Here is a 12,652-nt window from a genome sequence, read left to right as displayed (position 1 = left end):
AAGAGCCTTTACAAGGTTTATGTACTTCTGATGTAAGCCTTTCGATGACAGACATTACCACAGAATCTCGCGGTCTACCGAGTCAAATGCTGCTTTTTAGTCAAGAAAGACCACCATTGTCGGACGCCGATAAGTATGCCTGTGTTCTAGAATCTGACGAATGGTGAATATGTGGTCGATGCAGCCACGACCAGGTCTGAAGCCAGCTTGGTTCTCTCGTGTTTGCAGTTCACGAGTCTTAGTTAGGCGTCTGATAATTATCGAGACTAGTATTTTAGATATTATATTAGTTAAACTAATCCCTCTGTGGTTGTCACAGGATGATTTTGACCCTTTCTTATATATTGGGACGATAAGTGATTGCGACCAGTCAGATGGAATAAGGTCTAACTCCCAGATCTTAGCTAAAATCTTAGTCAACCTAATCGCTAAAATTGGACGACCATCCTTAAAGACCTCTGGAGCCAATACATCTGGGCCAGCTGCCCTTCCTCGTTTCAGATTAACTATAGCCTTTTGAACTTCTGCTAGAGTTGGGGGACCTACTTCAATGTTCCATTCACACTGTCTGGGAATACAGTTGTTGCTACCTTGACATGGAGGTCGGGCTTGCCTATCGTGATGAAGCAACCGAGCTATACTGGCTGGAACAACCGTTCCTCAAGGTCCTACCATGTCAGACAGGTCGGTTGAAGAGAGGTAAGGTCAAAAGCAACAAACTCAAGGTCCGAAGGCGAAGTCGTACTGCTGACTGTACAGAGGTGTGACAGCAGTAAGGTGTTTCCTTCAGGCAACCAGCGTGACAGCGATGCTGCCTTCCCACAAGGAGGGGTGGGGTTAGAAAAGGTCGACCCTAAAAATGCACACCTAGCCTTATCCCACGGATATCCGTCTCCGGCGGTAAGGTCTCAATAAGTACGGAGCTAACACAAAAATTACCCATAAAAAGGTCGTGTGTGACCGGCCTCAAGCAGTTGTCCCTTGGGCACTGCTCCCAGGTCACTAAGACCACCTCTAATCCAATTTCCTTTTCAGGTACCTCCAGAAGAACCCTTCCACGGTATGGGAAACCGGGAAGTGGTAACCGCCCTCATACCTCTAACAGCACTCAAGACCACTGTTTTCAAAATCAATACAACATATTAATTGAAGAGACCAATAAAAATGTGATTAGTAGTTGGCAGTACAAAGTAATCAGCCAAACAACGACTTAGAATGTGGTGCTAATGTACGACGACTTACGTCGCCATATATTATATTGATACAACAAGGGGATGAGAAATTAATGGAAAATGATAACGAAAACAATTGAAAGCTAAATGTGACAAATATCATTAAAACGTAAGGAACGAGAAATTTGGAGTGGGATTAAACTTGTGTTAAAAAAAGACAGAAAATTAATGCGACTGTGCCATTACGTTCAATTTCGTGCCATGTCATAAGCCTTTAAATATAGATTGCAACTATTAAGTACTGTGACATGTTTCAGATCCCTAGTCAAGAACTTCATGGATTGATATTACGGTTTAGTCTGCTCACCTGTTGACTCTCTTCTGATCTATATTTATGTGTTGTGGATTGGAGTAGGTGATGGGTAGGGACATGTCTTAACTACCGCAGTCAATGAAATTTTATGGTCTCTCATCGTGTCACTAGATACTTTATATCTAACCTTAGTACAACACACTTGGTAGTTGCACCATAACTATGCGATGATCGGAGGAAACTTATGACCAAATAACTGCAACCTACTTATGTCTTCTCCTTTTATAGGATATTTTCCACAAAACACAGTAGACTATTGTACGATATACACACCCACGTGGTCGAGAGAAAACCATCTCATTTATGCCACAGGTAAAGCAAGTTTTCAGAGACCAGGCAGATCTTTATATTAATGTTAAGATATTGTTAGCATTATAAAGCTCAAACTTTCTAATTACTATTGTATATTTTACTTTATTATATACTTTCTTTCAACTTCAATCAAAATTACTACTTGATTAGAGTAAAATAGTTAAAATATTAGAGCGAATGTCGAATGAAATACCAACATACTTTTATTCATTTCTTTGTCTTACTCAGTTGTCTGTCACTGAAGCATAAACGTAGAGAAAACTTATGACTAAATAAATTCATGGCAGATTGTGTATTTATCATACAACACACAGTTATTGGCAAAATATTCCGTTTGATATCACAAGAGTAAAATCATTTCTTTTCAGTTATCAATAGACTGTAGGTCTTGAATTATTAGAACCAAATTGTTTCACACAAACACATTCGAACAAAAAATACTATTTGTTGAAGCTGAATGGAAACTTTATTATCACGTACAAAACGGATCAATATTTAAATATGAATCCCACACAATAATACTATAATTATCAGGTTTACTGTAGTCTATATTTTAAAAAGAAACAATAAAAACAAACATCAAACCTGTTTGAATACACTAAAGATAAGTTCAATTTTATATGTTTTAATGTAATTAGTTAATTTTAACTCGTTGAATGTTACTAATACTTCATAACAATTCAATATGCAGTGTTATCGTGGAATATGATCGTTGACAGTGAGGTATAAATGGCTGTTCATATTTAATGATAATGAACAGAAAATGATATTTCCATAGAAAGGATTGTTTTTTAGCAGTAAAGGTGCTAGATAACATAGCTCAAAATCAATCATAATAATACACATAAACTAGTCTTTCATTGTTTTCGAAAAATCGTGGGTATACTAGATATTGTAATTTATCACGTAAATTCATGTCACGACTTACAATTTCAGCTGTTATGAAATCAGTTAGTCATATGTAAAGTAGAACTTTATACTGATATGGACGTATAAGTTTAAGTAGTCATGGATCACAATATCAACACATTTAAAGAAATAAAAAAAAGGAAATCCAGGGAAGCAGAACGAATGAAATCGTGAAATGAAGTTTATGAAATAATATTTCAATTCAAAATATAGGGAGAGAAAAAACATGAATTATACTATCTGATAGAGTGGAATTCAAACCTGTGGCCTAGTTATTGAAATTTGACTTGAAGAAACAATATTGATCAAATTAGAGATATGAGATTAAGTACAAGGCTTTTTCCAAACAGGAAGTGTACAAAACTAATAGATAACGTACTATATGATGTATGGTCTTTAACTATAGACTATAATAGTTAATGTGCCAGGCATTATGGGTGAAATCACTTGAATATTATGCAGTCTACTATGTTGGTGTACATATATGTATGTGATTTTGTTTGATATAAATTAATAAAAGTTGAGTGTTTTAATCACCGGTTCAATATTACAATAAACAATTAAATTATTACTTCAACTAGTTGATATGTTCCGTTGTTATTGACGTGTATATAGATACTTTGCAATTAAACATACTTCGTTCCATTTGGTACCAAGTATCATTAGACTAAGCACTGGCTAAATTGATAATGACAGCCATTTTTTGACCACTTAATGTTGAACAAAAGCCCAATGGATTATAGATAATTGAATGCTGAAGCAGAATTCTGACGATTACATAACACATATCGATAAATATGTAAGTGACTATAGTATCGTTGTAATCAATTATCTAATTGTAAATTATGAATCCAGTTAACATGCAATGTCTCGACATTTATAAAAACGGTTGATAATACTAGTGTAACACACACATGAACATCATACAATTTCGAACAAAAAAACACTGACATAAAACGAAATTCAACAACAAATCAATACCAAGTCATGACAGTAGTGATGAAATTGGGCGGAAAAACAAACTATAATTGTTTGTGTGATGTTTTGAAACGAAATTTCATTTTATAAACGAGCTCATTATGATAATAGCTAATAACAACTGTAACAATATGTTTTCTTTCATCATAGGCTAAATAAAGTAACTATGTGATAGGACGCAAATGATGGGATTTAATTGATTTTGTTTAGCGTAGTCCACGTTACAATGACAAATATATACATAAATGTGAATATATCAACTGTTTGTGTGAAAAATACTTTCAATGTCCTTTTTGGGTCCTACAGTTTTGTAGTAAAGTACAATGCTTATGTTATAATGAATAATTAAAATTGCAATGATCAATCATGCAGTTAAATAGACCTATTAAAATATCTTGAAAACAAAAAACAGCTGAGTTTAAAACATACTGTATAAATTTGTTAAACATTATGCAACTCAATGGTTTATCAATAAGCTAGTTTCATGACTCGATCAGTTGTGAGACTTGGTCTCGGCGGTGCCCACTGTTGAAAATAATGAAACAGATGTCCACTGCTTACTCGTTTTCGATAGCTGTCCAGTCCGCGACGCAAACCAAAACATAAGCGATCTCCATACAATGATGATAACTACACAAACCGAACAGTTGAGACTTCGAACCTTCATCGATTGAAATCGGTAGGACGTGTATAACATATATTAAATTACTATCTACTCAAATAGTATAATATAGGCTGATGTAGGAGTAGGTTGAAATAAACTTAGAGGCGGTCAAACAAAGAAGTATGCGTCTATTCATGATATCAGAAACTAATAGTAGGTGAGAAATATCTGACTAGGTACAGGTAATTATCATGATCAATGATTTGAGACATTGTTAAAGGCCGGTTGGAGTACCGCAAACCTATTCTCTCTTTGTATCTTACTAGGTCCTCAGTTTCGAAATTATTGTATACTTTTTATTTTGTGAATTCATTATCTTTTGTCCGATCATATCTAAACTTCTCGATTATGATTAATACTTCTATAACTCTGGGATTTATCTTGATAATCTCCCCCCCTGATGTCATGATATGGCGATTTTTCCCGATACATATTGTTTATGAATGATTAATTGTAAAATTGAAAAGGGGTTCAAAATAGTTAAAACAAGACAGTATTGGTCAGTGAAGTAGGTGAAAACTTCCTGGTATAAGTTACGATGTTACAGTCATTATCTATGTTTCGAAACTTCATGTAACATAGCTAGGAATCAATCACTTAGTATAGTAAATGTATTTATTATTTATATTTCTCTAAATCATGAATTTTAATTTCATTGTTCAAGATGTATAAACATTCTTTACTATGTAAATTATTTTTCTTAATAGTTTCCACATTTAATATAAACAATAAACATGGTGACTTTCTATTTTGAAAAAAAACAACAAACAGTTCATTTAACAACTACCTAATTCAGCTAAATATATATTCACATGATAAAATTCAATGATATTTAGATCCCCCTGAATAAATTAAGTCATACATACATTAAATATAGGCTAACAATGCTACTCAGTCATTTAAACTTTTGTAGGCGAAAGGAAAACAATGAATTTAGATTAGTCGTTTTTTGTTTTGTTTTTAATGAACAGAACATTAATGTTTACATATCCAAACTTACTTACATTAAACATATCATTTTAAATCATAGATAAACTAATGTTGACCAATGAGGCGACAGTTATGAAGTCATTTCTTACCTACAAGATTTATTCAGATGGATCTAAACTGTCGAGTATATGCTTGCTCGTTTAAATAGAACAAGACCTTTTTTAAAAAAGTTTTTTTCCATGGGAAACTGAACAAAATTTATGGTAAGTCTAATATACAAAAAAACACTTTATAAAAACTCTTCTAAAACTAAACAATAATTATTAAAAGACTAGTTTATAAGAAAGATACATGGAAAGGGACTTATCTAAATTTCAATAGCTTTTGTCCAATCAGTTACAAAAAGACACTTGTCAAAACAGTTTCACAGAGCAGAAAGAATATGTACTGCCGATACAATAGAAGAGGAAGTTATGAATGTTAAAAAGTGTTTAAGGAATAACGGATACCCACTGAAATTTATTGAGAAATATGTAAAACGTGAAGATAAAAAAAACCCAAAGAAACTACTGTAAATAAAAAACCTATTTTTATTCAACTCAAATTCAAAGGTGATAATGTCACAGGATCAATCAATATGAGGCTAAAAACTGCATTTTTTGATACACATAGTTCCCTTTATTATTTTAAAGAGAACAAGAACAAAGATTGGTGCAGAATAATATGAATTCATTTTATTTCGTTAGGTTCTCATCAGGTGCTTACAACCTAAAATATTTGAAAATCAGGGTTATTACATATATTGACGTACTTACACATAAGAGGGTGCCATCGCGAGAAATCTCCTTGACACAGGACACGAAATCGATACACTGAAGTCGTTCAAGCTAATTAACAAACAATTAAACTCAAACCTTTTGAAATTTGCAGAAGCGATAGCAATCAAACGTCTAAAACCAGATCTATGTTTACAAAGAGGCAGTGATAAATCTTTATTTGTCCTGGTAACATAAACCCCTCCTTTTTATTTATTTATTCATTACATCATTCATAACTGACTGATTTCAATTCATAGCTTTCTCTATTACCATTAATGTATTTTCAGTTACTTCACTATATAATCATCTAATGTGTTTTTTAATTCCATGAGTTCTAATCACAATTTCAATGTTCTGGAACCTTCCCTCTCAAACTTTATTTATTCGAGACAGCGAATTATTGATCGGACTAAAGACGCGCAAACACGTAGAACGACCTAGGGTTCATCCCCGAAACAGCATGTACAGACAGTAGCATATCCAGCTCACGAAAAGGTCCCATTGTTTTGCCAGGAAATGTGTCTCAAGCATCGAATAATAATCAAGAGCCTGGTACGGTTTTGTTGGACGCGGATTATCATAATGATCCATTATCTACTAGTGATGCTCCCCATAAATTTGATAACAATATCTCAGAAGATTTAAACTTGGATGATTTCGAATTGAATGGTGTTTATCCTCATTATCTGGTCGATTTTACTGAATTCCCCGTCCAATATGTCTTAAATGCAATCAAATTAATTGTAATTTGGGTTTATGAAGACCCAACATTGTTTCGCGGGGGAGGATAGACGCGAAAAAAATTTAAAATCCGGTTATCAACTCCGGATCTCCAAAAAAAGGAGGTGTTGGGATATTCAGGAAAATATCCCAAAAATTATTCTATTAAGTCTAATGCTATTCTTGGACTTGGAGATGGTATTATTTTCTTATTGGTCAGTGCTTATTTCACGTGTCATTTTCCTACTGGTCAATATTGTACAATGTTATTTTCTATTTTATGGTACGATGTGGTCTGCTTGATTAGTATATAAACAGAGTGTGTTTGAAATATAATGATTCATATATCCGAGGCTGAGACTTGCGTTCTGAACTTAGCTGGCTGGGCTAGACAGGGAAGCAGGGCCAATCAGAATCCTAGGTCGTTCTACGTGTTTGCGCGTCTTTGGTCCGATCAATAATTCGCTACCCTCTAATCTGCCGCCATCACAGTTATAACAAGTATGATACATGGAGAAAGAATTAGATCGTAGAAAGGATATAAGCTAGTGTTAATCTCATGGTTTAAGGAAAGACAGAGAGTGTATACACCTATGACATTGTGATCGATTCTGAGCCATGTCACCAAGAGTCTCCAACCATTGGTTACGATAGTCACACGGACCCTAACCAAGTAGTCTGCATCTACCAACATGGCTCAGACTACAAGTTAGTGACTTCAAGCACTGATGCCACGTTTTGGTTTGGCCACCCCTAACTATCTTCCAGCCATCCCGAACACAGGTTAGCATTGCACGTTGTGGTAATCGGTGTTCAGGCATAAGTAACATGTGGCCCAACCATCTCAGTCGATGAAGATTCACAATTTCATCAACTGATTTACCATCATTCCCTAATACCATGCGTCTAACCTCACTATTACTTACCCGGTGATCCCAACAGACGCCAGCAATATTTCTAAGGCATCTGTGGTCAAATACTAGTAGCTTACGAGTGTCTTCTACTATTAATGGCCATGTTTCGCTGCCGTAAAGTAAAACAGAACGGACTGCCGCGCAGTATACTCGTCCTTTTATTGATAGACGGATATCTCGCCTTCGCCATAGGTGACGTAAGTTGGCAAAAGCCAAACGAGCTTTTCGAATCCGTTCTGAGATTTCGTCAGACACCAACCGATTTGGGCTGGTCGGACTTCCAAGATAAGTGAAGTTGTCGACGCGTTCGACTACTTCACTCCCTATCCTTAAGTTCACGTGTTGATGCAGGCCAGCAACAACTTTAACAGTTAGTTAAATAACAAGCATAGGAAATATAAGCAAAAGTTTACAATAATCTATCTTCAACACAGTACTTTTATCTTTTCGCTGAAAACATGTAAAACGATCCACATTAGCAAGTTTTTAAATTTCTACCGCTGATATTCAAAATTGGTATTGTTCAGTTTCTGTTGCAATACATTCATTGTGAGCAGACTGCTTTGATATACTTTTTTAGTTAGGGATTTTAATGTATTCAGACTACGAGTACTAGTGGTCAGTCAGCCAGCAACAACTTAGAATGCAGGACCAGCGTTTCATTCTATTTTTGAATCGTATGGATTTAATTTAACGTTTCTCAACTAATAACTTCATAACCATTGGACAACTTCATGGCTATCCAGATTCATTAACCTAGTTATGATGCGAAGCCATGACCCGTGGAGTATATTGTGTCAGTAGAGCGAAGCACATACCCACTGATAGCATTGGCTAATAGTCGCAATAAATGGTTAGTCGATTGACAGAAGCTGAAAATATAATATTGTATTTCAACTCAATAGTGATAGTCGTAACAATACCTGTGAATCTAGAATCCATTATGACGAAGAGAGTCTCAAATCACGTACCAAGTCCTTTCAGAATTTCAATGATTTCCTACCTTGGCAATGGAAGATATCAAATATTGAAAGATTTTTATTTAGTTAAATTCTCTTTTATTGTTCTTAGAAAGAGGTTGATGAAAGATGAATTATGAGCAGAGATGGATGGTGGTTAGCAGTGGAATCCAGGACGCGTATCTCGTCCTACTTAGGACTCTTCAGCCAGATGTACCTGAATGAGAGTTGATTTTCACGCAGGGACTTAAACTCAGTGCCATTCACTTCAAACGTCATCATGTTGTTAAATTAGAACGAAACGCTCATCCTAAACTCCATTGCTAGACACCATTCATCTCTGCTTATAATGCTTGTGACTTAAGGGAATATAGAGGCAATCAGCACAGAATGTACATATGCAAAAAAACAGACTGATCAGTTACAGTCCCAAACATCAATGAGAAGATTCAAACAACCAATACAAATGAAAATTTATTTATGCTTTAAATTTGGAATTTTTTTTCAAAACCAGATAGATATGTTGATGTGCCGATGGGGATTAAATGTACAATCAATAATCATTGAGAAATGTAGGCTTGAAGATTCTAAAAATCCAGCTATCAGACATTAAGAACGTTATAAATTCGAATTTAAAGATTTTACTTTCCGCCTTCTAGCAATCGTACAATTATATAAGATCAAGGTTATCCGATTGTCTGCGTTTAGACGAAATGATTTTTTTTTCAGTCTTTTCACAAAAAATTGTACATAAAAAATACAGAGTAATCTTCTTTGAAAAGTAGACCTTTAATTGAAATGATAAGATGACATAATTACAGTTAGAGAAATGAATGTTTATAAGTTGGGAAACTGGATCATGCAGAATTTATAGAGGACTTTAAAATAAGTTTAAAAATATAATATAACAGATGAGAATAAGTTTGCATAAATGAAATATGAATGATAGCTGTTGTAATCACAATTGATTGATCACTGGGTGGTGATCAATGTCATGTGTGCCAAGTCCTTATTAGTGCAGATCGAATGCTATCGACCATGTTGCACTGTGACCATCAGTCTAGGTGACTCGACACTGCGTGCGCTATGTTGAGATTAGATGGGGATTAGAGGTATCTGTTGTTATTACTATCCCCGCATGGTTAAAACTTCATGAAATTGAGAGAAGCATGAGCTTAAGATCTTCCTACTAATTACGAGTTTAATTGCTTAAGTCAATGAGTGACGACTTTAAGAAGTGTTAACCTAAATATTTTTAATTATTTAACAGGCATATACCAGATGCAAGTGGAATGAAAAAGAATACACTCGATTCAAATGAACCATTTTTCCTTGTATTTTACATGAAAACGTTTTTAACTGAATATTGAGAACTATTCTAACTTGCATAAACCGATAGTTTCGAAAGTGATACATGACTATGGGACAGGTATAATGCAAAATTTATATTACTTTATAATCTTTTGGGGAAAATTTTATTTTGTTAGGAATATAGTGCACTATCATCAAAAAGATGATAAACAACAAGTGAATAAGTTATTGCTTACAGTTAAAATCCATTTTCATGCATGTTAACACTTCTCAAATGATAGTGGGAAGATTTCATGGTGTATTGAACAAAATAGAACAAAAAGAAGACTGAAGTGAATTGGAAATTATTAAATTCTCCGAGAGCTAAAGCACTAATTAATAAGTAGACTTCGGAAAATATAATCACGACTGAAACTGAAGCCTATTGATAAAGATCTAATTATGAAATAATACATATGAAGAACATTACACTTACAGAACACTCTTGATGACCAGTAAAATCAGTCACACATTCTAGTTATTGATAATTAATCACAATGTTTTTTAGTATACATCACGAACCAATAAACACCAGGAAGCACTGAATACATGTTTCGTCAATCTTGTTGCATGTGAACAAGGTAACCACTAATGGCATTAGAAGATAGTTGTATCATATCAAGAAGTAATTGAAATGAGAAATGTAAGCTGTCGTACGGCGACTCAGTAATCTAAAGATCTGTAAGTTATATATCCGATTCCAAGTGGGGTTGTGGATGTACATAGCTAAGACGTCGAGTGTTACACTGAGACGGATATCTTATGCCTCTCAGTTCTTAATATTTGTCTAACCAAAATCAGTTCGTGATGCAAAATGTAAAAATTTAACAAACTTTTAATAGTGATAATGATCACACTTTATTGATCTAATCGGCAATGCGGTCACAGTAAACAAAATAACTCAACATTTTTACACTATACGTGACGCTCGTAAGGCTAATCATCAGCAGAGAATAGATTGTGAGAATTAAGCTTTATGCACTGTGATCATCACTGAAGAAACGAATCAACACAGCATACAACATATCCCAATCATGAATATTACCACTGGAGTATTAATGATTATTATTTATTATTTCTATAGTAATACAAAGGTGAAATATTAAACAATGAATATATAAGTGTGAAAACATTTCTACCTTAAAAAAATCAATTCAAACCAATATTCAACAGACAACTAACTTACCCGATGGATTAAACTTTGACGAAATTTAGTCAAATCACTTTCAGACACAGATTGTTCACCTAATACATCACGAATATTATTCACAGCCAGTAGAATGAAATCCTGTTTTTTTTTTCATATACACACACGAGAAAAAAGTAGATACAAATTTCAAAGAAGAGACAAAAAAGGTTTCTGTAAATCACATAAATTACAATCATATGACTTTAGAAAGAAAAAAAGAAATCTTTTTTTTGGCTAAATTTTCTTTAAAAGAAAATCACATTAAACACATACAATCATCACTGAAAATATAATTAGTAAACATTTATAACAAAAACACAATGTTAGTGTCTACGTTCGTATTTTCTAGGAAGACGATTATTTTGTGAAGTTTTTTAATCTACATTGATGATTTTTTTTAACATGAAGAACACTGAAGAACAACAGTTGAAAACCAGGAAGAACAATATTAAATTGTTGCTTTGTCTTAAATTAGCAGCACATCATGACGCAACACCTAGTATACAAAATCTTAATTCACTGAATAAAGCCACATAATCCAAAGCTATGAAGAAAGTGGAACTTTATTTTACGTACGAGTAATGAGTACCGAAACATTTGATTTAAAGCGAAAGCTAAAGTCACAAATCCAGTGATTTGGATGATAATAATCATACTAAACAAGTGATACAATGCAATCAATGTACGCAGTTATGTATAAAACATTAATTCCAGTCTATTGGTCAGTTAGTAAACACTTCATTTGTGAATAAATGAAGACAGGGCGGGAACAAACTACAATTTCATCAGTAATGACGAAAGTTCGTTATAGATTTCAAAAACCTGACAGACAAAATTTCGATTATTACCATGAGCTAAGCGAACAGCTAAGAAACTATGAGTATTTATAAATCAGTAAAGCCATTTAATTCTATTACAAATAGATAAACACCAGCAAAATACAAAGTTCGGTATTATTTCGAACAAGTTTGTTTTATTCCTATTAATTTACAGTTACTTTCTATCTACGTCACTCTTTTGTCAAAAAAGTATGTGGGTAGTTATCACATACCAGTTGTCAATACCGTGGAAGGGCACTTTTTCTTGAAGTATCCGAAAAGCTAACTAGGTTAGTAGTGACCGTGGTGACGTGTGACAGTGACCATGGAGCCGTAGGGACAAGCACTCCAAGCCAACCTCACATTCGACGTTCTTTCAGGCAGGTCTTGGTGTAGCAGCTCTGTGCTTTAAGGATTTTACCGCTCTCTGTCAGAAAAGAAACAATTAGTGGTACTGTGGTGTATGCTTCTTATGCTGATAGATATAAGTAGCATGTAGTAACAATCGGAAGTGGAATGCCTACCAGCAGAAAACTGAAATGAAGA

The 12,652-nt window shown here is 34.1% G+C and overlaps 1 protein-coding gene across 2 annotated transcripts in view; it reads right to left on the bottom strand.

Annotated features, from left to right (window-relative positions):
- Positions 1-12,652, bottom strand: part of DNTTIP1_1 (Deoxynucleotidyltransferase terminal-interacting protein 1) — a 63,725-nt gene that overhangs the window by 21,306 nt on the left and 29,767 nt on the right. For both annotated transcript variants that reach the window (XM_051209625.1, XM_051209626.1), the window contains one exon: positions 11,286-11,387. In XM_051209625.1, the coding sequence (XP_051075082.1) occupies positions 11,286-11,387 (102 nt within the window). The remainder of the gene's footprint in view (positions 1-11,285; positions 11,388-12,652) is intronic.

The sequence above is a fragment of the Schistosoma haematobium genome, chromosome 1, assembly GCF_000699445.3.
Source record: "Schistosoma haematobium chromosome 1, whole genome shotgun sequence".
NCBI lineage: Eukaryota > Metazoa > Platyhelminthes > Trematoda > Strigeidida > Schistosomatidae > Schistosoma > Schistosoma haematobium.
Note: the sequence above shows the minus strand (reverse complement) of the source record. Positions and strands in the feature narration are given on the sequence as shown.